The sequence below is a fragment of the Diabrotica virgifera genome, chromosome 6 (assembly GCF_917563875.1).
Source record: "Diabrotica virgifera virgifera chromosome 6, PGI_DIABVI_V3a".
Classification (NCBI taxonomy): domain Eukaryota; kingdom Metazoa; phylum Arthropoda; class Insecta; order Coleoptera; family Chrysomelidae; genus Diabrotica; species Diabrotica virgifera.
The window spans coordinates 244,182,246-244,207,736 of record NC_065448.1 but is presented as its reverse complement, the minus strand read 5'-3'; the positions used below and the strand labels follow the sequence as shown (position 1 = coordinate 244,207,736).

The following is a 25,491-nucleotide window of genomic DNA, read 5'->3' as shown; positions in this document are numbered from 1 at the left end:
AATGAACGTCAGAAAGGGCCATAGTGTCAAAAAACAAAGTTTTAAGATAATCTAACAAAACAGTAGGTATAAAGATGCAAAAACTTTGGAACATATATTTATCATTGAATGGTCAATCTCTCCTCAGAAATCTTAGCTTTAGAAAGTTAAATTAAAAGTTAAGTAAGTGAATATATGTGAGTTAAGTAATTGAACAGATATTAGTGGCGTCAACTTTATAAGATGAATATGTGTAGCAATAAGGAGTAAAATTGAAAGGAACTATTAATTTTTGCGTAAGTTCTATGGCTTGTCATCATTCAATCTTAGCTTGTCCACTTCTGGACATAGATCTTCCTCACAATTTTCCTTTTATTTCGATCTTATGTCTCTTGTTTCCAATTCCTATGGCAATATTTTAGAGCGTCATGTGTTGGTAGACCACCTCAGCTTAGGTAGGTATCATCTCTTGGTCTCCATTCCAATGTCTGCTTTGTCCATCTGTTATCTATCATTCGAGCTACGTGACCTACCCAGTTTCACTTCAGTGTGGATCTTGGCTTGGGATCTTGTCTCGTAGTGAAACGTCCAACATAGCCCTTTGAGCTCCATCGCCCTTTGAACCGTATGACTTATAGTTATAGCTATTTATTTAATTTTATTTCCATTAAGTCAATTATTTAAATTAAGTTTAAGTTACTTACAAATATAATTTTTTGTTTCAGTTCTCAGCAAAACATTTCTCTTACCTCTGACCAACGTCCAACTTTCCATTTTCCTACGCATCTGTGGTTAATGCACTCTTGTTTGTCGATTGGCCTTTTATCTACCTCGCATTTAGCTGGATCTAGTGTTAAGTTAGCAGCTATTTCACAACGAACAACTCGCCTTTGAAGTGCTAAAAAAATTTGTATATTATTAAAGTTACTATCCTAAAAAAAAAACGTTATGTACAAGCTGGTGTACAATATTGCTGAATCATGTACTCTCTTATATACATTTAAATTAGGGAGAGTTTCTATAGAAACACCTGTTTCGAAACATAGAAAAATCTTTTTGGACATCTCGACTAACAGAAAACTATATTATTATGAAATTGTTGTCGTTCATAGCCGTAGCTGTAGATCTGTCTCCTAACTAGCTAGATCATTTTACTGACCACTGCACAACTGCTACTTCGGTTCGGGGGACGTGTTCCTGAAGCCACATCCAAATTCCAAGGAGCTCCTCCTAAAAACCCATTCCGAAAAGATGCACAGAGAACAAGATTTTTTCGACTTTCGTCGATGTAAAACTTTTGGCAAAAGCGTTCAGTCCTCCAGCCGCCAAACCGTTCAGTCTTCCGACTGCAGCAGCCTGGATTCTGAATAAAAGAAAATTTCAAGGGCTTGTTCAGTTCGGTTCCGGCTTTAGAAGTGAATACTCGTCGACTCCAAATGCTACGTTCTTCTGCGTCTTCTTCAAGAATGAACCTACGTTACACTTATCGTTCTGATCAGGACCTTATTTGTTATTTCCGTCGCTTGGCGGAATAATACCAAAAATCATCATTGTACCAGTTATAATAGATGGACAAAAGCAATACTAAGAGGTCACCAGGAGGTGATTTTCAAGAAGAGTATTTTTGCAGAGTTTCTTTTGGTGAGGAACCGCGTGGCGTAGTACACGCGGAACCGACCCAGCGACAGGCTGTACAACTTATCCCGTCGACATTATAGTGACTTGAATTTGTGTTTTGGTACCAAGAAAAGTCCTGACTTATTGCTTCTCATAGAGGTCACTGCTAGCGCGCCCAAACTTGTCAATAGTAATACCACTAGTGATTCAATTTTCGCGATAAGTCTGTCGATTTACTTCTAAACGAAACTGAGTTGCTTGAAAACACCACGAGTCCGTAGGACGAGTGGTGTTTTCTTTAAGCAACTCAGTTGAGTTTAGAAATAAAAGACAGACTTATAAGATAAATTAAATCACGAGTGGTATTTTATTAGACTATTTCACGAACAAAGTGATAGGTCAAAAATTCAGTAGAATGAGAGGAAGGAATTTAATGATAATACATTTGATCTAGGTAACCCAAATCTACCCATTTTTTGAATAATTCACAATTAGTCATAATCATGAAATATTTATTATAACTATAAATAATTTGTTATAATTATTTTTTACCTATAACAATAAATAGTTGAAGGCCCAGTCTTTTAGAATGAATGTTAGTCTTTCGTTGTTATTTTCTGCATCTAATTTGTAGTTGCGATTCACACGAACATCATAAATTGTCTCCATATATAAGATTTAGATTTTCTTGTGTTACTCGGTATATTTTCTTCAATGTTTTGGTTTATAACTTCGTTTGAAGTACCACCGAAACGACTCATTTTGACGTATACAGCTACAATATTTTTTTGGCAAACGTCAAACTTTGCTTTGCGATCGGTATCCATGGTTACGTCGTTGAAAACACGAAGCTGATAGACCAATCAGAATTGAAAGACAGTTGGTGTTTTCGCGATAACACAAGCTGTCTTTGGTTTGTGATTGGTCAGATTATGTGAAAATTTTAAGATGAGTGAAATAGTCATGTTAATACAACGGCTTAATTTGATTTCATTTAGTTTCAGTTTGATCTACCACAAGTATTTCTGATGAGAGTTAAATAACTTGAAACACGTGTAGAACATTGCTGAAGTCTACTTACATATCGTCCCTATCATTTCCAACTATCGAATGTGAAACATCGGGTTTTTCAGATTCGATACCTTGCCCTCGCATTATACGTGATTAGGAGCCCAGGAAATATTCTGTTTAAACCATCGAATATGAACATGTTTTCATTTGGTTGACTGCAAACTGACGAAAATCGTTATATTCGATACTTTTGTTTTGTATAAATATAACTAAACGTATATTTGTACAACGCTAAATTTCGAATGTGTCAAATTCGTTAGTTTGTGTTGTAATTTATTCAACAGTTATTCAATTATAATCTGTAAACTGTCGAAAATGCTAAACTGCCGAGAAGAATAAAATGCACGTGTTTACAATCTGTGTGAATTTTGTTTCAGTATCGCTTCCAAGAAATTCTTGTGAGGCAGTTTATGATTTCATTTTAATGGATTTTCATTATTTGATTATAGTTATTCGCTATTAAACATTCGCTACTTTGAATCATCGGACAGAAACAAATCTTTGATTAATACAAAAAGCAAAGTAACGAATGTGATTTTTTGGAAAGAAAAAAATGATAAGCAGTTCAAATTTGTTATCAATCTAACAAGGATTAAATATTACATACAAAAAATATAAACATTTTCTCACTTGTCAATGCGCTGATTTAGGAGTTTCTAAAAAATTGTTATTTTACTCTCTTGAAAAGTACCACTTTTCACGTCCGATAGTTAAAAATGACAGGGACGATATATTCAATATTTATAGTAACATTAAGATTTATATTCATACCTTTGTGCCAGTCAAAACATTTGGACTTTTCGCAAGTACTCCAGTCATGAACGGTCCATTCGGGGCATTGATCGAATCCACACTTTCTTTTCGACGGTGGCATTTCCAAACCAGCGTCGTCACAGAGTATATCATCAACGGGCTGAGTAGCATTGTATAACCTAAAAAAGGAACAATCATTTAATAAATAATCTTTTTTATGATGATTAAATAGCAGCTCAAAATAGTAAACCAGCACAAAACAAAATACATGACGATAGGGGGGAAGGACGACACAAAAACTCATCCACCTTTGGGTACTTTGGAGTAACAATAGGGAAAACCGGAAAATAGAGAACAGAGGAAAGAATTATGAAAGGTAAAAAACATGGAATGAATAGGAATCTTCTGAGAAGCAAGACTCTAAGTAAGAGAACAACGATGAACCTTAATAAGACCTGTTGTTACATAATATGGGATGGAAACAACGACGATTAACAAGAACGAGGAAGATAGCTTTCTGATATTTGAAAGAAAAATGATGAGAACAATAATGGGCAACAATGTAACAAGAGAGGGAGGAATAAGAATACAAACAAATGCCGAAATTAAAGAAGAATTAAAAAGAGAAAATATAGTCAGGTACATAAAATCTCTTCGCCTATAATCGATAGGACAATATACAGTGACGCTCATAATAAGATATGTTGAGAAGGATCACTAACTGGACACGGTACATAGCTATGGACCAGGTATAGAAGAAGATGGCTGGATGATGTAGAAGAAAACGTAAGAGCAATGAATGCGAAAGACTGGAAGATTAAGTGCAAGGACATGAAGAAATTGAAAAGAGTCACAACATCAGCAAATACACACAGGGAGCATGACAGAGAAGTAATTCACCTCACCCAGGAACAGCATTTTGAACGCCATGATACGGATTGTAATGCTTAATGAATGAATGAATGAATGAAATGTTATAGAAATTTGTATGGAAATTATTACTAGGTTTAAACATATGCTCACCTCACTATGCAGCTGATTTTTCTTTGTTGAATTCCACTTCCTCCGCAAGTTTCGGTACATCTTGACCAAGGCCCAGTAGTCCAATCGAATTCCAAATTTTCTTTCTTGCCTTTTCCTAGAACTACTATATGATCCTCGTCATTTTCATCGCTGGGTGTTTCTTCTTCAACTTCCTCGAGAGAATCTTCGGTGAAGAATGGTGGACTGTCATGGTTCGGATGATCCCCAGGAAAGTCGATCATTCGGTGGCCTCGAGAATTGCTGAATGCCTGGAAAGGCCATAATAGCTACGTTTCTTATTAATAATGTTCATGATAGAGGAAAAATAATCTAATTAAGCTTATACATAAGGAAGCACTTATTGTGTAACAAAACTCAGTAAATTGATTAAAGTTTTTTATTTTATATGCGGCTAAGTTAGCGCAACAAAAAATATAAAAAAGCGGTTTTTGTTTAATAACTTAATAATTTAAAATAAAAATGTATAATATCTATCCTAGGTGGCGCACAGACCATCAAACCATTTTCAATGATCAACACGATACAATTACGAAGTTCACAAGAATTTGAGTGATATAAAATCACCAAAAAATACATAAAATTTCATCATTATGCCCCATAGACATTAGAATTCGTTTACTCCGAAAGAATTATCAGAAATGTATTTTCTCAAAATCAAGAAGAAATAATCGTGAACTGTGAAGTCATCAATAATTTGCGATATACGGACGACAGAGGACTCTTAGCTTCTACTGAAGAAGATCTGCCCACATTACTTGATAGTGTCGTTGACAGCTCCCAGGCAACCAAGTGACGTCAAGAACGTCAAGGAAACGTCAGTTTTTGGTGGAATAAATATACGTGTTTGAAGATTACGTCGTATAAACGTCTTTGTAGGTGATTTTAAATACGTAAGATTAATGACGTTAAAATACGCCTAAACACGTCTTCATTTCAGCTTAAATCTGACAGTCTGTCACAAGAGGGAGGAACTTAAGGACTTAATGCTTATATGACTCCAACATCCACCAAACAATTTCCATTAATAAGTGTTTCATTTATTGTTTAGGTGCTTTGTGTGGTAAAATAAGACTCTTCATTTAGATATTTAGTTAAAGAAACGTGTTAATTAAGAGATTTTCATTAGTTTTTCTCAAGTGAGTAAGTTTAACACAATAATTCTTCTTGAAAACTGTTTGAGGTTATGTTTTAATTTGTTTCGGATGTGTTATCGAGTTTAACTAAATTAACAATAAATTATTTATTAGTTTATATGTTGTTTCAATTTTGACACAGTAAGTTATAAAAAGGGAAAATTCTGTACGTACCTATAGGTATGTTGCATTTGGGGTATTGTAATTCTATACATTTTAGAGAGTCTTCCAATTTGGTTTTACTTTCAACCTATGGGCTAAATTTAAAACGGTTAAATGAAAAATTGCAATACCAACAATGTCCATACGAATAATTATTGTGTTCTTTAAAACCATAAAATAAAACATAATCTAAAAAACGACATAAAAACTACTTTTTTGATATCACGTGATAAACTGACGTGGTTTGGTGATAATTATGACGTTTTTTCAACGTTTTGTAAACTTTATTTGGTTGCCTGGGCTGTAAGGAAGCTATGAACATACGGAAAACCAAAAGACTCGTAATAAGTAAACAACAGAATATAAAACCATCCATATATGGAAATAATACCAAACTTAATTAAGTTAAGCAAACTGTTTGCTTTGGATATCAGTTAAATTGTAACGCAGAGAGTGACGGTGGAATTAGATCCAGAATAGAGCAGGCCAGAGCCACTTTCGGTAGGATGTCCAAGGTATTATGTAACAGAGACCTAAAATTAGCTTTGAGAATCTGACTATTTCGCTGTTACGTGTGCTCGATATTACAAATTTCAATCAACGGTTTTACATTATGGTGTCGAGTCTTGGATTGTGAATGAAATTGATCTAAATCGCCTTGAGGCTTTCGAAATGTGGTGCTATAGAAGAATTCCATCCAAGAAAAAAGGTTCTTGGATGGAAAAGATTCAAAACTCCACAATACTAGAACGTCTTAGTAAGACCATAGGCGTAACCAGGGGGGTTTTGGGGGTTGTAACCCCCCCATTGGGATGTACTTTGAGCTCTATAAATACGCTTAACACCATAGGCCTCAGAGACATTCCAGTAGTTGTACCCCCCCCCCCCTTCAGGTAGTTGTAACCCCCACTTAGGATCATCCTGGTTACTCCTATGAGTAAGACTACTGAGATTATAAAAAGCGCCAGGAAGAAAAAGCTGGAAGTAATAAGAGGTCCCAAATTTAGGGTGCTACAAGATATTATGCAAGGGAAAATAACAGGTAAACGCAGTCCAGGAGGAAGAAGGACTTTATGGTTGAAGAATTTGTGAGATTGGTATGGTATTGATACAAGCATGTATTTATCATGGTATTTAAAAGTTTTAAAAAGCTTAACTTACAAAAATATGCTTAAAATTATATTGTCTAAATTAGAACATGCAAGTATTTTCTGGATATGTTTACCTAAAAGAGTGCGGTGTAGTGTCAGATGTGTGAAAAAATATAAATGATATTATTTTATGATACTGTATCAATTTTGTGGAAATCATCTTGATGAAAACTATATCAAATATTAGAATAATATTTTTGGACAACGTCATATTAATATTATTTTTTTTATATAAATTTATTTTTATACAGTGTGTCTATGTAAGTTGGAACCATATGGGAAACTTCTTTATTATTATTTTTTGAAAAAAGTTATTTTCCTAAAATGTTGTTCATGATCTAAAAATTATGATGGAACCATTAAATAAAACATTTTATGAATCGTATACGAAGTATGTCAAAAAATATAAATTTCTCTCAAGAGTAAATTACCTTTATTATTCACAACATCGAAAATTAAAAATGAAACAAACAAAATCCGAAGATCACAAGATTTCTTACGTTTTCTTACGTTTGACAGCAATTTAGGTAGGAACAGGCCCAATCTGTACTTTCTATAATTTGCAAAGCAAACAGACGATAAATAAACTGACGTGAGGAATCTAAAAATTGCATTCCATAACACGTTAATTTATAGGCAAAAACTCCAGCAAATGCTAATTTTTTTCTTATATTTCTGTATATCATAAATTTGAAACATATTTACCCAAAAATATTTTATAATTTATTTAAGTTCGTTTGTGTCCAAAAATATTTACTCATATTGTGAGAATAATTTTTATTTATGTACCAAGAACGGAAATGTTTCTGTTAATGTACAAAGTCTAGACTGTATTATAAATTACCGGGTGTCCACTTATATTTTCCCCCATTTTAACTGCCTATAACTTCTAAACGGCTAAAGATAGAAATATGCGGTTTTCGCTAAAATGTTTTATTTTAGTAGAAGTTTTGTCTGAATGGTTTGAATTTTTTATATCTCTTTCAAATACAAAAAATGGTGGATTTAAAAAAAAACGTTGACTTTTTTTAATGGAACACCCAGTATATTTTTTTGTAAGTTGAAAGAAAGGTCATTCACCTATCCAGCGATATAAAGTTTTTCAAAATCGGTTGTCAAATCACTGAGTAATTAATTTTTAAAATGAGCGGTGCAACGTGTATATCACATACCTAAATAACATAACTAAGCAAATTGATATTATGTTATGTGATTTTCACATTGCATCTCTTATTTTAAAAATTAATTTCTCAGTCATTTGACAACCGATTTTCTTCTTCTTCTTCTCGTTGTCCTTATGCCCTATAAGAGCGTCGGACTTTGGTATCACCTATCCATTTTTTACCCATTTCTTCCACGCCTTCCGGTCTCCTGCCATTTCCTTCATCTGTTGCACTGTTTTCCCTCTATTTGTCCCGATTTCCTCGATTTGTTCCATCCACCCCTTTCTAGGTCTGCCCCTTCTTCTTCTTTTCCCCTGTCTTTTGGCATCTGTCACCATCTTTACTAGTCTGTTCTCGTTCATCCTAGTTATATGTCCAAACCAATTTAGTTTTCTTTTTTCAATTTTTTTCTCTATTGGTTCCTGATTTAGCACGTTTCTGATGTTTTCGTTCCTTTCTCTGTCCATCTTCGTCTTTCCAGCTATTTTTCTCAGCTGCTTCATTTCTGCTGCATTTATGGCACAACCGATTTTAAAATATTTTATATCGCTGGTTAGGCAAATTACCATTTTTTCAAGTTTTTAGGTAAATGTCTATTTTCTATATCGCTTTTAAATAAAAAATGGCGGATTTAAAAAAAAAAACGTTGACTTTTTTTATTAAAACCCCCAGTATATTATTTGTAACTTCAAAAAACGGTCATTTACCTATCCAGCGATATAAAAGTTTTTAAAATCGGTTGTGAAATGACTGAGCAATTAATTTTTAAAATGAGAGATGCAATGTGGAAATCACATAACATAATATCGTTTTGCTTAGTTATGTTATTTAGGTATGTGATATCCACGCTGCACCTCTCATTTTAAAAATTAATTATTCAGTGATTTGACAACCGATTTTGAAAAACTTTCTATCGCTGGATAGGTAAATGACCATTCTTTCAATTTGTGGAAAAATATACTGGGTGTTTCATTAAAAAAAAGTCAACAACGTTTTTTTCAAAAATCCGCCATATTTTTTTTCGTATTTGAAAGCGATATAAAAAATTCAATCCATTCAGACAAAACTTTTACTAAAATAAAATATTTCAGCGAAAACCGCATATTTCTATCTTGAGCCGTTTAGAAGTTATAGGCAGTTAAAATGAGGGAAAATATAAGTGAACATCCGGTATAATACATAGAGGCCAAACAAGACTTCAATAGAAACTATTACTTCGAAGTACCTATACATTTTTCCATCGACTTCTTATTCTATTGAGACCGAAATAAATACTAACGCTCCTTTAAAAACAAAAGTTTTTTATTATATCTATTAGTTAGGAATTCTTCAAAATTAATATTTATTTATTTTTTTTTATTAGAAAAAGAAGTCGCATCCACCGAAAGGTTATTAGCGACGGAACAAAATATATAAATAACAAAAGTAAACAACTACAGATTGTACAAAATGTTTATGGATCTTAGATAATTAACTATATTGTCATAGGAACAGTTTTGACCTAGAGCCTCTGGTAGAGCGTTTGGAATATTGTTGCGCTGTCTTTCTTGGTCATATTTACTACAACTTGTTAAAAGTGTTCGACTGTTAATCGAACGTTACACTGATCAGATATAGGTAGATTTTTCTTTGTTGAAAGGTAAGAGTGCGTTAACCTGATATGTACTAGACGTAAACGCGCAACAACAATTTGTTCTCGTCTATTCCGTGACGGTGGAATCCACTGAGACACATTATTTTTGATTTTATTCAGCTTAGAATTATTTTGAGACCACTCATTTCGCCACAAACACAACACTTTATTTTTAAAATAAGTTTTTAAGTCCCTGGAAACACACTTGCCTATCGGTTCCGAAAAATCACTTAAAATTGCCTCTCGTGCAGTCCTGTCAGCTTCTTTATTTCCTGTTATTCCGACGTGTGAGGGAACCCATAAAAATTGGACGCTTCGTCCATGTTCATGAGCTTGGGACAGCTGGTATTTTAGCAACTTTTCAAAAGGATGTTTCGGAAAAATGTGTTTTAATGTGTTTAGGGAGCTAAGAGAATCTGTTATGATCAGGGCTTTTGTGAGTGTAAGCTGGTTAAGAAGTTTCACAGCACGGTATATGGCGTATAGTTCAGCTGAATATGTGCTACATTCTGGGGTTAAACGGAGAAGAAGATTGTTTTCTGAAGAAACGATTGCTATTGCTACACCACCGCTTGCACTACTTGCATCTGTACGGTCTTTGCGGAAGTAAGTGAAATATTTTGAATTGTACAACTGATTGGTCTTTGAGTTTGTCTCCTGTAGATAAATAATATCTGGAGAATATTCAGATAAAAGAAGCTGTAGCATAGGGAGACGATGGAAAAATTCATCAATGTTCCATTGAGGTATCGAGTTGAATATTGTTAACAGATTCGGAGTTAGATGATACTGAACAATTGTCTACAGAAGAGTCACTGTCTAAGTCAGAAATCTCTTTCGCTAAATGGTTGTGTAGTTTATTTTGAAGCTTTGTAAACTTGGTTTTTGTAGATCTATCATTTGCATATTGATAGCTGCTTTAAACCAGCCATATCAGTTGTAAATTCTTTAACGACGCTAAAAGTGTCGGGGGAGCCTTGGACATTTTCAATCAGTAAGGACAATTGGTGGTAATTTAAAACGAATGGTGGGGTATGATTATCAATAAAATTTTCAAGAGTTTCCCGTGTAGATGGGACTTTAGATGAGCGCGGTTTTTTTTTGGTTTAGAGGATTTGGGTTTTGCAAACAGATTTTGTGATGAAATTGCTGAGTCTGAAGGAGGCGTATCAACCTCACCAATACTGCGTTTCATGGAAGAACTTGCGTTTTCGCAAGTGCTATTAGAGTTTTCACTTAGATGTTGTGGCTTTATTATATTTGGAAGTACTGGAGCAGACTCATTGGTAGTGACAGAAGTCGAGCTTGAAGTTTGGTTTGTAAGATTGGTTGAAATGTTTGTTTCAGAAAATTGTGGTGATGTATCAGTTTTATTAGAGTTTTCTGCAGTTATATCTAATGGAAGAGGTGCTGATAGATTGGAGGATATTGCTTCCGAAGTTTGTGGAAACGGTATTGCCGCTGAATGTGGTTGATTGAAAGTGTTGCTATGAGTAGGAATATTAGTAATTTCTTGGTCATGGAGATTTGTAGGTGTAGGTGATATGCTCGGATTTGATAATGCATCACTTGATGACTGCTGAGTGTTTGGAACCTTGTGTAATATACTTGTTGGAGCTGTTTGATTTGGTACTTCATTGTTTGAATCAATAAGAGTTGATTCCGTTACTGAACTGTTATTGCATTGGGATGATATGTGTCCTGTATTTTTGCAAATAAAGCAGGTGACTGTACCTTGTGGCAAAAATATGCGGTAAGGTGTTTGATCGAAATTTATTAGAATAGAATGTGGAATTGATGATGTTATAGGGCTTACATAAACTTGCCTCCGAAAGCTCAATATGTGACTATATTCCGGAAGAGTCGAGCTAATTTTCAGAAATGTTATTGGGGAAATAAGCTTTAAACCGATATTCTGTAATTCTTCAACTAATACTTGATGAGGAATTGACGGGCAGACACCAGACAAGACTAGTCTTTCTGCTGGAGAGACAGACAAGTCTCCGTGCTGTTACAACTTCGCCGAATACTTCTATAGAACCATGTTGTGTCATGAAATTATCTACTACGGTTTTGTTTGCCAAATACATGCAGATTCTATTATGAGATAATCTAGATGAAAAAATGATATTTTGGGTTGATTATTGTGCCCAACGGAATTAAATAATCCTGCAGTTTAGCATTATCGATACAACTAAATACAATTGCTTGGGTCTTACTCGAAAAAGAATGTGACGCGGCTGATGCATAACTGTTTGTGATATTCGAACGTTGATTTACTGGACTGGTTAGATCGGAAGGTGTGTTTACATTATGTGAAGTCATCTTAAGCTGCGGTGGCGAAAGCTTCAGTCCGACTCTGGTAAGTGACAAACCAACCGCATGCTAGCTAACTTCACAAAATGATTGTACGGTGGTGTATATTTATTATTTAACGTTTTCTTTTCACAATAATAAAGTAATAATTACGTATAGATGACTTACGTAGTAGTATCTAGTAGATAAACACTTTAATTTTAAAAACTATTTAATATTACCACTTGTTTTTAGTAAAAACCAGGAGTACGATATCAGTACAACTAGACCATACCTTGCCAGGGCCGGTCTCCCATTAATATTTATTAGAAATATAGGAAATAGTTATACTGTTTTTTTTTCAATGTCTGTTGTTAGGTGTAAGGTGTAATTTACTTCTTAACATATTTCTTCCTTTGTTTGAGGTTTCGTGTCAACATCCTTACTCTATGTCCAATGTCCATGTCACTCCTCCGCTCTCCGATATCTTTTCCCAAACTTTTTCACTGGTGTGGTATCTTTCAACAGGTGTAAGTGACCCCACAACTCAGCTGTCTTTGTTCTATAAATTCCAATGTGGATTGTATTCTCAGTTCGTTTCCTATATTCGTGTTTCTTATGCTATCCATTTTGGTAAGTACCTCTTTTTAAAAACTTTATGTCCATAGTCTGTATCGTGCTCTTTATAGTTCCATTATTACCATGATTAGCTGACAAAAGTCAGAACAAGTCTATAAACTGCTTTGAAAAACTTTCATTTTTGTATTCCGTAATATTTCTTTTCTGCATATAAATGTTTTGTTTATTGTGTGATATAGTTGTAACGCTTTATTTCCTCTGTTATTGATTTCTGCGTCTAGTATTGTCATTTTTTCTTGTTCCTTTAATTTCTATATGAAGTTATTCTCTTGTTTCTCCTATGCGCAAAACATCTGTTGATATTTATCTTCATTCAGTTTTCGTTAAGTTTTTTTCTCCACATTTTGAAATTATTTTGAAAACCTTTTTTATTTTTTGCAATTACTAGCACCAGATCGTAAGACCCATTATTTGCTTGTGTTACAAAATAAATAAATTTAAATATATTTTTCTGTTGTGAATTATCACAGAAAAAATCATTTAATTGTCATTATGATAGGTATACAACTTGCATCTATTTGTCATTATGACGCTCGTATTTTATACGACACTCTCCGCTTCGTCGCTCATGTCGTATTCATCATACTAGTATCCTAATGAACATCATTTCATACATATACCTTCTATATAAAATGTCGATGAAAAAATGTATTCGTATTTAGGGTACAATAAATTAAACATCAACAAACATATTGACATAATTGCAATACTATCTAACCTGCAAATTAAATATTAGCCTTTGAAAATTTGGTAAAACTCTACTTGCAGAGCTTGTTGAATCCCCAGGTTCCTCTGGATTGTAGAATTCTGATGTGCTTGAAGGCAAATACGATAAGCGATCCTTAGCAGCGTAAAGAAAACAAATAATATTATGGAGGACAATGTATACCTAATACTATCATCTTTCTAAGAGAATCATGAATATTCAGCGCAGCGGGGTGCTATTGATAGAGGTGAAAAATTCCATAAACAAGGGATCCATCTGTTTTATAGAATGATCCCTTGTTAATGGAATAGCACACCTCGTATAATACCACCCCGCTGAGCTGGATATTCATGAGTTTCTTAGAAAGATGGTGCTACTGTATATTAAATGGCACAGATTTTGTAAAATTCTGCTTTTTAAAATTTTCTGCTTTAATTATGCCATCTAGTGGTGAATTCATTGTTCTCTAAATGATTTCCAGATTTATTTGAGGTGACTTTGGCTTACATTTTTATCCGTTATTTTATTATCATCTATTCCCGAAATATGATATATTTTTTCTAACTTTTTTAACAAAATTTTAATTTTTTTACGCGTTTATACAGCAATGTACACAAAATAAATGCGATTTTATTCCGAACTCTCTTTTGTTAGGAATCTACTCTCACGCTTTCTAGTTTAAATAACGGTTAACAGGTGGCTTATGACACATTAGTATTTACCATTGACATATAACAGGATTACGTTAAATAATTATTTTTTCAGGTGATCAAAAGGTCCAGTAAAATCTCAGAATTGGAAATAGTTACAGCTTACGAATACCTGGGAAGTATCATTAGGTACTAACGACGGAAAAATAGACTGGGAAATAGCAAATAGAGCAAAGAAATGAAATAAGTCATATCATGTACTATGCGTTACCCCAATAGGGGAATTTCCCCCTACTGGGAAAAAACTTACAGAGAGACAAAGATAAAAGTACCTGATACCGACTGTGCCCTATGTAAGTGAAAACTGGACAATTATGGAAACACATAAGAACAGGATAAATACAACTGAGATGAGACACCTAAAAAGGATAATTGGAAAGACAAAATGGGATGGATTCAGAAACGAGACTATTAGAAGAATGACCAACCAAGAACCAATAATAAATAAAATAGCAACGAGATAAATGAACTGGTATGGGCATCTGACGAGGATGCAACCCAACAGACGATGCAAATAACATCGTATAAAGAAAAAAGGCAGACCAAGAAACAGCAAGTAGTAGAGTCGGGAAAAGTTAAACAAAAATCACTTGAGGAATTGAAAATAATGACAGGAATAGAAAAGATGGGTGAATGGAAATTAAAATAGCTAGACCAACTTCGGCACCCTGATAATGCAAAATGAAGGAGAGAAAGAAAGAAAGAGAAATATGAGGTAGTATAAAAAATAATACATAAATAAGGTACAAAAAATGAACTGACCGTCGGCGTCGTTCAATATGTAGGTAGGTACCTATTTAATTTGCCGAATGCTGCTTATGCCAACTTAGTTCGTATTTGTATTTTTTTTGACAATATTTTGTCAGTTATCAAAACAAAACTAAAGAGAGAATATTTCTTTTACTCTTCTTCTTCTTCTTCTTCTTCTTCTTCTTCTTCTTCTTCTTCTTCTTCTTCTTCTTCTTCTTCTTCTTTTTACGGTGCTTATTCCGGATGTTGAAGATCAACATGACTATCCTAACTCTCCTTCTTATGAGGGTGCTTTTTATGGATATGATGGTTTTGTTGGTTGCTATACAGAATAGTTGTGTTGAGGTCTTTCTATACCATGATCTCAGGTTAGCAAGTCAGGATATTCTTTTTTGTCCTGGGGGCATTTTTCCTTCAATTCTACCTTGTAGAATGCATTGGAGTAGCTCATATCTGCCTTGATGTCTCATTATATATCTCAACTACGGCAGCTTACGGCCCTTCACGTTGTTGATCAAATCTGCGGTTATGTTCATCCTCCGTAGCACTTCTTAATTGCTGACTTTGTCTGTCCATGGTATCTTCAGGATGCTTCTGTACAACCATAGCTCAAAAGCCTGAAGTTTTGATAGAGTTTATACCATCAATGTCCACGTTTTTACTCCGTATAGAAGCACTGAGTGCAAGTAACATTAAGGGAACCTTATTTTTGTTTCTAGGGCGAGGTCATGGCTCTTGAATACAGAGCTCATAGTGAAGAATGCATTTTTAGCCTTTCTAACTCTGCTTGCTGTTAATCGGAATAGTCCGGTTGTATATGTATTGAACTACTTTCTCAGATTTTGCAGCTAAGACATTTTTCTTCTTCATGAACCTTATTTCAAATACCTTGCCCTGAAGAATGAGTTGCAACAAGCCATATCTTTGTTCATTCCTCATAACATGTCTTCTAGCATGTAAAGTACATGTCTACAAAGCAATTTTGAAGCCAATATGGAGTTACGGGATCCAACTTTGGGGTACTGCATCAAAACTCCAATATCGAAATCCTGGAGAGGTTCCAGTCGAAGGTTCTTCGAATAATCACAAATACCCCATGGTATGTTGCAAATAATATTATTAGACACGATCTAGAAATTGCAACAGTAAAAGAAGAAATTACCAACTTCGCACAGAAATACGAAGATAGACTGACCGAACATCCAAATGTACTAGCCAGAAACCTGATGAGACAACCAGTCAGACGAAGACTTAGACGAAATACACCTAGTGATTTACCATAGCGATTTTAGTTATATGTGCCGTAATTCCCAGAGATAAACAATTTTATATCCATGTAAAATATTTGTAAAGAAAATATGATTAATGAATCATTTTCTCCAAGTCACCTACACTAGTGGTCACAATATTTACTCATTGTAACTTGTTTTACAAATTGTAAATAAATTGGGAGGTTAAATAAAAAAAAATCCTCATAACATGGCCAAGAGATTCTAGTTTGTGCTCTTTGATTGTATTATTTGTCTCACTAAACCCCAACCCAGCATAAATATGGTGAAATGACTGATAACAGTAATCTAAGATACTTTTTTAATTCAATAATTTTTAAATTTAAATGAATAAATATAAAAATACATACCTTCTCCCCACTTTTATCATGCGTACTTTGCAGCTGTTCGTTGTAGTTGGAATCCAACCTCAGTGAAGGCAATGTTGGTGTAAACAACTTGGAACTCGGCTTCTTCCTGGCCCTATCTGGCCTTTGTTCATGAGAATGCTCGTCACTAAATATAGGACTACCATCTTCCCTATTCGCATGTGCATCCGACGACAAATCTACTTTATCAGTCTTGAACCCTTGCTTTTGAATTTCTTCTGAAGTAGGAAACTCACCAGGCTTTGGCCTTACAGATATATGTATATTCGCTGTGGATTTTGCCGCTAAGCATGTGTATAATCCACTGTCTCTTAAAGTAAGGTTAGAAACCCTCAAAGCTCCTTTCTTTGACGTTTTATACTTTTTATTTTTGGGAAGAAAATTTTTGTCTTTCATCCACTCTATTTTCGTTCTGTCAAATCTCTTCACTGGACATTTAATTTTTATAGTGGTGCCTAGAAATACAGTAGCCGCTCCACCAACTTTTAAAGAAATCTTCTTCTTTTTAGGATCGTGTTGAATAAATGTACTGTTTGATACATCGATGTGCGGCTTGTCACTCTCTACAATACAACTTTTTGTATTACAAGGCTTGGATTCTGCAGGTTTAGGAACTGGGCACATTGAGGGTATCCGGTCAACCGTATGGTTTTGTGCCATTACTTGTTTACATTCAACCTTTCGAATTTTGCTTCCTCCGCCACAACTTTTTGAGCACCTGGACCACTCACCAACCTTCCACCGAACAGGACAGTCTAAGACATTACAATATTGTCTGTCTGGTGGTGGCGGCTGAGGACACATATTGTTCGGCACTATAAGTGTATTACCCCCTCCTTGGGTCACTTCATGTATACAATTTACTTCTCTAGTTTGAATACCAATGCCACAGCTTTGAGAGCATGGTGAAAATTCTGAATAGTTCCATCTAGGAGGACAAGGATGGTCGTTGCATGTTTGTACTCTAATTTCTGGTTTTAATTCTATAGGGCACATATAAGGAGATGTTACTTTTAGTGTGTCATCTCTAACACAGTTTACTATTAGTTCTTGTATGCCTCCAAGACATGTTGCGCTACAATGTGTAAAGCCTTGTTCCTTCCAAGAGTACGACTTAGCTGAAAAATAAATGAATAATCAAACAATAATTTGCTATGTTAAATTAACTTAAATAGTATTAAGTGTGGTATTAAGTAAGTATGGTTATTGGGAAGTCGGCCAAATCAAGAGCATTTAAAAACATTTATGTCAATTCTCTACCTGTGTACTCCAGAAAATCTTGGATAAACTCATCTTTTAAAGAATGGTTTGAAAACCAATTCGTTCCAGAAGTTAAGTGTTTTTGTGAAACATTAGGTTTGCCAACCCGTGCTTTGCACAGGTTGGCAAACCCAATACAACCCATTAGTTGTATCTTGCTGATACAGCTAATGGGTCAGCACATTTTGCAGCATGTGAAACTGTTATACAGGAAGCAACTCTTGAGGCGACTAATCAGTGATGAAGATAAATTACTGTCACTATTAGAAAAACTCTAGAAAATAAATATAAAAGACATCATTTACTGGATAGCAGAGGCTTGAGAATCTGTGAATGAGAAAGTTATAAGAAATTCCTTGGAAACAAGTCTTAATTAGGAAGAAGTACGAGATCTAGAGGCTAAAGAAAACAATTTGTTAAGGGACCTTCTAAGAATTATTCCTGACTGTGAAAAGGCGAATAACAATGATGTAGAAATATAGAAGAATGGGTGGGAGCTGATCATGATCACCACGTAATATATGATGATTAGCAAGTCATTGAAATGGTTACAGAAGAACCTTCAAAATCCTCTGATAAAGTGATGGGGAAGAAGATGTCATCAGCGAACAACGGGTAATCCACACAGTCGCTGCAACTGCATTTGATGTAGCGCTATGATACATAGGGCAACACCCGCTGCTACTCCAGTGGAGACCATGATTTTGAGACGTTGCTGGCGTAATTTAGCTTCGCGGAAGAATAATTATTTATTATAGCAAAGAAATGCAACTGATTAAAAAAAAAGTAAAATTTGATGGGTTTATTAAAGTTAACTACTTGAAATACCTTGAAAATACCTTGCACAACCCGCACTACTAACGAAAATATCCTAAGGAGAAAAACTTTGATAGACTTTGATAATAAAGATTATCAAAGTTACAAAAATGAGCTATAAAGGATACATAATGAGAAACGAAAAGTGCAACTGATCATCCAGGGAAAGATTAAAGGAAAATGGGATCCTGATAGGCGACAGAGTTCATGGCTTAAAATATCACGGACTGGACCGGCCTTGATTTAACATCTTCTTTTAGAGTAGCATTGGACAAAGACAGATTTACCAGTGTAGTCGCTAACCTCCACTGAGACAGAAGAAGTCTTAAAGGAACTAGGTTATTATTGTAAATTTATTTACGTATTTTTAAATGAATTAAAAATATATGTATGGTAAAAAAACGATATTATGTTGTCTTTTCTTGTCGCTGTTTATACGATTTTTTCTTCTCTGCTATTTTTTGTTGAACTTCGTTTGACCATTCAAAAATCATCTTTATTCTAAAAATCCTTTCCTTTATCCAGTACCTCTCATATTTCATCAGAGTTCTAAATAATATTTTTTAGGCAAAAGCAAAAATGAAGCAAATTTATCTAAATATTATAAGTTATTTTACGTATAAATACAAAAGGTTTATTAGATAAAAAACCTTACCTGGGGATCCTGGAACGACTTTGATATCGGCTCTACTGTAGGGATCATCCTTAACATCCATTCCGATTTTTTCGGAAACGCAAGGCTCCATATAACAAGGCTCTGACTCTGTAGGTTTGGGTCCAGTACACTGTTTATCTGGAAGTTTCGCTATAGTTCTGGAAAATTCCAAAAATATTTTACAATGTACTTCCCTCTTCCGTATGCCTTCGCCGCACGTTACGCTGCAAGGTCCCCATTCGTCGGGAATAAACCTGAAAGTTTGCATTTGAAGTAAGATGTATGTTAATATAGAGAAATAAGGTATGAGTCACAATGCACAAATTACATGCCTAATATAATAGCATAAAATTCAGATTTTGGCTCTAAACTCTTTTTTTCTACGGCCGTGCTAAAAGAGCCACTTTCACGCACGCTTTCGTTTGCGAAAGTTGCACTTTCCCGCACGGCGTGCATGAAAGATATACGTGTTAAAAAGTACATTTTTAAGGCACTCATGTGAATTGCAGAATTCGCTTCGCTCATTTTTTCAAAAAAAACTTTCACATGCGTGCCTTAAAATTGTACTTTTAACACTTATATAATAAAATAACTATTAAATTACTAACAACGGTATATTTTTAGGAGAAATTTTGGATGATAAAGTGTCATTAATGTATATAATATATAACAATAAAAATAATAAATCGTATACTATATAAATTATCATTCTTATCGTTCATAATAATTATTAACTTTAATTATATGATATAAAAAATTCTACTAAATAATTTGTGACATTATAATTAACAATTTATTAATTAATTGTATTGTTTCGAGTTAAACAAAATACAGAAACACTAAAATTTTGTTTAGAACCAAAAATCTGAAAACCTACAAAGGCAACTAGCTCTATAGCTTCATAAAAAACAGGGTTTTATCTTTTCAGCAACCTAGAAATTGTTTATAATACTATCTTTTTGGTTATAAGTGATTTTGCAATAGTTGTCTACTTGAAAAAGTGGTGTAAAGAGTTTTTGCGCTGTATTCCGTAAACTACCAACTGCACAAAAAGTTTTATAACAATATTTGTAGCAAATTAAATTGCTTACAATTTTATTCCTATTACTTTTTATTCTAAAATAGACAAATTCCCCCACCACAAAAATTTTTTCCCACCTCGTACGCTTACCTACATCACAGGAAAAAGCACCAACCGGCAAAGATAAAGTTTAATAAGAGCACCATACTAACATTATCTCAAGATAAATTTCTTGGTAATAAAAAGAATAAAACAAACTTATTAGATATTCTCAAAAATGATTTATGAGAAGTGGGTTTTAGTGTCAACTACAGTCGGAAAAATGAAAGAATACCCATGAACGAACATATAAAACACCCTGTATTTTCCTGTCACTGTGTCACAAAGAAAATTGTCCAGTGCAAGTACATGTAACATTAATTATTACATGTACTTGCGCTGGCCAATTTTTTGTGTTACACCTTGACAGGAAAATACAGCGTGTTTTATATGTTCGTTCATGGGTATTCTTTCATTTTTCCTACTGTATGATGAATCAGATACTGATAGGTATATTCATCATCCGTTCTGCAGTTGTTACATCCCAATCCTATGATTGTGTAAAACAGAAATTATACAGATTAAGCCACTAAAAGTATGATATCCTTCGAAAAAGATGAATTTATTGGCAATTGGATCTTATTCTTCGTCTTTAGCCCATTTCTATCCAACTTTGGATATAGGCCTTCCCCAAATCTTTCCATATCTGTCTGTCCCTGGCTGCGCTTTTCCAGTGAGTTCCTTCAGCTTTTACAATATCGTCCTTCCATCGCGTCTGAGGTCTTCCTCTTTCTCTTCTTTCTGTCCGCGGTCTTCAGTTTTGTATTTCAGCATTCCATCTTTTATCTTCCTGTTGTGGCCCGCAAATCTACACTTTAGCCCTGCATGTTCAGTTACATTTTTTACTCTCTTATCCATTTGTTTGATTTTATGTCTTGTAGTTTTATTCCCAACATGGATCTTTCCATTTTTCTCTGAGTTATTTCTATTTTGTTTATGTTGGCCCTTGTCAATATCCATGTTTCTGAGCCATACGTCAGAGGAGGAAGGATGCACTGGTCAAATACACGGGTTTTTAGGTACTGTTGTATCTTTGTGCTTATTAGTATCCATCCTAACTTTCCAAACGCAATAGGATCGCTACCAATAAATTAGCTTGAAACAAAGTACGAAGAAATTATCGGAGTACCACATTTCAAATACCTTGGGCCTATTGAGCCTATAAGGAAAGAAAGACATGGAAAAATACCGACTGCAAAAGACCATTTTGGAATGATAAAAATCTATATATTTTTCACGAAGATTATTCGCAAACATCCCAAGAACAAAAATATTTTTAGGGGTGGTTCTTGGACTAGACTTTTAAGAGACGCTGTTCTCGAACCAACATTCATTGAAGAAAATTTGACAGGTGAAATATATTTTAAACTTTTAGATAACTGTATCGAACCTTTAACTGTTAAACATGTGGAGAATTAACTACATCATCAAGAAAATTTTTTGATTGATGAAATAGACTTACATTTTCAGTAAGATAAGGCTCCACCATATTTTGATTTCCTTGTGAGAGATTGGTTAAACCAAAATTATTATTCCACTAAATGGATTGGTCGAAGGAGTATTATAGAGTGGCCATGTAGATCTCCAAAACTAACACTACTCCACTTTTTTTTTGTGGAGATATTTAGAGTCTGAGATCTATAAAATACAACCAATACTTCTTGATGCTTTAAGACAGCACAGTTTTATATGTTTTGGCATTTTGTTATAATGTGTCTCAATGTGTATGTCTGAAATATTAAGGGTAGCTCCTTGTTAAATGAACACACTGTATATACGAGAATGCTAGTTTCCTCTTCTTATTCACAACACCTTAGAATTACTAATTTCACATTAAAAGTTCTAAAAATATTCATTTTAATAATTATAAACAATTCGAGCATCATAGTTTCTGAACAAAAAAATTCAATATAGACAAGGCGAAAACGGCGAGTCCGTTGGGAAAAATATTCCCGTGAGATTTGTTTGCATAATCACATTCGTGAGACATCCCAGAATAAGGTTCAAGAAGTCGCCCTCGTGAAAAGTGGTCCAAATTTTTTTAACAACTTTTTTAATCAAATTGCAAAAATCAACATTTTTGGCCGGGACAATTTTTTGTAAGTTTTTTGGACCATTCTGGATAAAAAAGGCCTCTCACAATTTTTCTATAAAGTTGATAGATTTCGAATTATAAGCAATTTAAAATTGAAAAAAAAAACGCAAAATGGCGATTTTCAAGGCTTAATAACTCGGTTAAAAGTTATTACTATGAAAGTCAGAAAGTGACTAAATCAATGTTTAATACCCGCCCTACAAGATCCTGAAGAAATTTTTGTCATTATTTTATTACTAAGCTGTTATTTTTAAGTAATAATAATGAGCGCCATGCACGTGTTAGGCGGCCGTAAATGCTAAGTGCGAGAGAGATGCCATTCCGGCAGTCCAATTGTGCATCTTACTTGCACTCGCATTTACAGCCGCGTCAATACAAAAGATCAACTTTAGAGAAAAATTATAAGAGACATATTTTGTTCAAAATTGTTCAAAAAACCTAAAAAAAAATTTTTCCGAGCCAAAAATATTGATTTTTGCAATTTGATTAAAAAAATTGTTAAAAAAATTGAACCACTTTTCACGTGGGCGACTTCTTGAACATTATTCTGGGATGTCTCACGAATGTGATTATGCAAAAAAATCCCATTGGAATATTTTTCCTAACGGACCCGCCGTTTTCGCCTTGTCTAATACACTTTATTAATATACAGGTTTCTTAGCCCAGTCAACCGGAAAATTGTTGTTTTTGGTTCAGAAAATATGTCTAGTGGGGTGGGAAGGGGAAAGCTCCTTAGACGCAAATTGTTATAACATAACAACAATAATTTAGATTAGTATTCATAAATATTCAAAAGTTAATTAGTTAAGGGGAAAGGAACAAAATTCGAAAGCGTCAAAATTTTCAATGTTTTTTTTTAAATGTAATCATTTTTTTCGAATCCTGAGAAAACTAATACTAAAGTATTTTTGAAAAATTTAAAAGCAGAATAAAAGATTACTTTATTACCGAGGGCCCAAAGTCCCGTACAATGAATAAATAGGTACTTTTGAATAAGATATTTAAAATTAAAAATGACGCTAAATTTTCCCTTAGTTTTTCACCCTTGTAACTTTAAATTACAGAAGTAGTTTCCTAATTAAAATAAACATTACAGAAGTTATCAGGGACTTTCGACCCTTGGTAATAACGTAATCTTTCATTCTGCGTTTAAATTTTTCAAAAATACTTACTAGTTTTCTCAGGATTAAAAAAAAATGAAACCCATTTAAATAGCATCGAAGTCGAAAGTTCGTACCCATCCCCTTAAGTGCGAGAAAATCTAGTTTTGTGAACTTGCCTATTTACTCATATGTAAGAAAGTGCATATAGGTGTAAACATATATTAATTTACAAAAAAGTGTGTGTATAATAACAGTTGCAAATAATTTAAATTTGTTTACAGAATAAAACTCACGTGCATAAGAACAATAAATGTGATAAAATTTTTCACAAATACGAATAAAATAACAGTAGCTATTAAACAATAATTATGCAAGCAAATATAGTTAGTTATATTAGGAAATATTAAAATACTTTAAAATAAAATGTGCATACACAATTTAAAATTTTTTATACAATAACCACCACGCTACTAGACACACGGGTACATTGGGGTAATACAGTCCTGGAAGCTTCACTTGTTGCACTGTTTACTTTAATGTCATGTGACGTCTAGAACGTCAGTAAAATGTATAGAAACGTGTAGACACCAATATATAAACATCGAGTGCGTTCGCGGGTACCTATCGGCGATTAGTCGTTGACAACTCCTAACCTCACCTAATATAAATAATACCGTTAATAGATAAATAGAAGGTACATTTACCTAGTATAATTTAATAATTAGTTATTGTTCTTCTTCTTTAGGTGCCATCTCCGCTACGGAGGTTGGCAATCATCATAGCTATTTTAATTTTTGATGCAGTAGCTCTAAATAGTTGTTTTGAGCAGCATCAAACCATGCATTAGTAATTAATATTAATTAAAAGTAATTATACCTTGTATATTTATCTATTAACGGTATTATTTATATTAGGTGAGGTTAGGAGTTGTCAACGACTATGGTTTGTTTTTTAACCAAGAGGAGTGATTCAAATTTACCGCGTTGTAATGGTTGTTTGTAATTGGTCCAACCGCAGGCAAGTTTACTCCACTGTTTTAAAATTTTGACACTAATGACATTTATCAAATTTTGACACTAGTGACGTTTCATAGGTTAATTACGTTATATCGGCGATTTTTGTGTTTTCTGTGTTATTCCTTTAATTCTTAGATTGTTAGTCTGCTTTTATATAAAGAGCAGTTCTTTTTTGAACTTTTTAGCGACGTATTAATTTAATATAATATTTATGGATTACCGTTGAGGGCCGACTAGATCAACCAAAAAAGAAGATATATTTGGTTATTATTCTAGTGACTTTCTTGAGTGTGAATCTGTCTTTTTAGTGTACTCCTGCTGGTTAAAAAATAAACTATAGTCGCCGACAGGTACCATAGATATAAGTACCATAGATTAGGCTAGATATGGGCCGCTCTGTGCATCGAGATGTAACGACGATATCAAGGACACCATTGGTCAATATTCATTTTGAGTGGTCTAGCCATCTTTGTCCGTCATATGAGCGGTATCGCTTAGTAAAAAGAGAGAGATAGACCACTGATCGACTGCCGCGCGTTACGCTTTTTTGCTCAGTATGCCTTGTCTACGGTTAAAATGTCTCTGACAGGTACCCGCGAACGCACTCATTGAAAGAGGACAGATTGTAGAACAGCTGTATTTGACGTTTATAGTTGTCATAGTAGTAAAGTTGTAAAAGTTATAAAGTATTATAATATTTTTGGTGTTTGAATAAAGTTTTTTTTGAAACAGAGTAACAATAGTATTAATTAATGTATTTTTTGTATGTAAAAACAATTATTTTGAATAGTTTCATGACAGTCACATGTCATGACAGACATAAAAGTCATAGGTCAGAACGGGTCGGGTTAGCCCACGCCTAGAAATGAGGTATGGTCAAAGCGAAAATCGGTGGGATATGTGCATTTTATCAATGAAATTCGATATTTTTAAGATATTCCAGAGGCCGCTACAGATAAAATG

General features: G+C 34.0%; 1 protein-coding gene across 3 annotated transcripts in view; it reads right to left on the bottom strand.

The window, feature by feature from the left end:
* The window catches only part of LOC114336520 (ADAMTS-like protein 1), a 1,384,970-nt gene that overhangs the window by 6,143 nt on the left and 1,353,336 nt on the right, over positions 1-25,491 (bottom strand). For 2 of the 3 annotated variants that reach the window (XM_050655007.1, XM_050655008.1), the window contains 5 exons: positions 19,195-19,448; positions 16,446-17,581; positions 4,444-4,730; positions 3,439-3,599; positions 729-877 (listed from right to left, as the gene is read on the bottom strand). In XM_050655007.1, coding sequence (XP_050510964.1) covers positions 729-877; positions 3,439-3,599; positions 4,444-4,730; positions 16,446-17,581; positions 19,195-19,448 — 1,987 coding nt within the window. The remainder of the gene's footprint in view (positions 1-728; positions 878-3,438; positions 3,600-4,443; positions 4,731-16,445; positions 17,582-19,194; positions 19,449-25,491) is intronic. The other variant, XM_050655009.1, reaches the window with a different exon arrangement.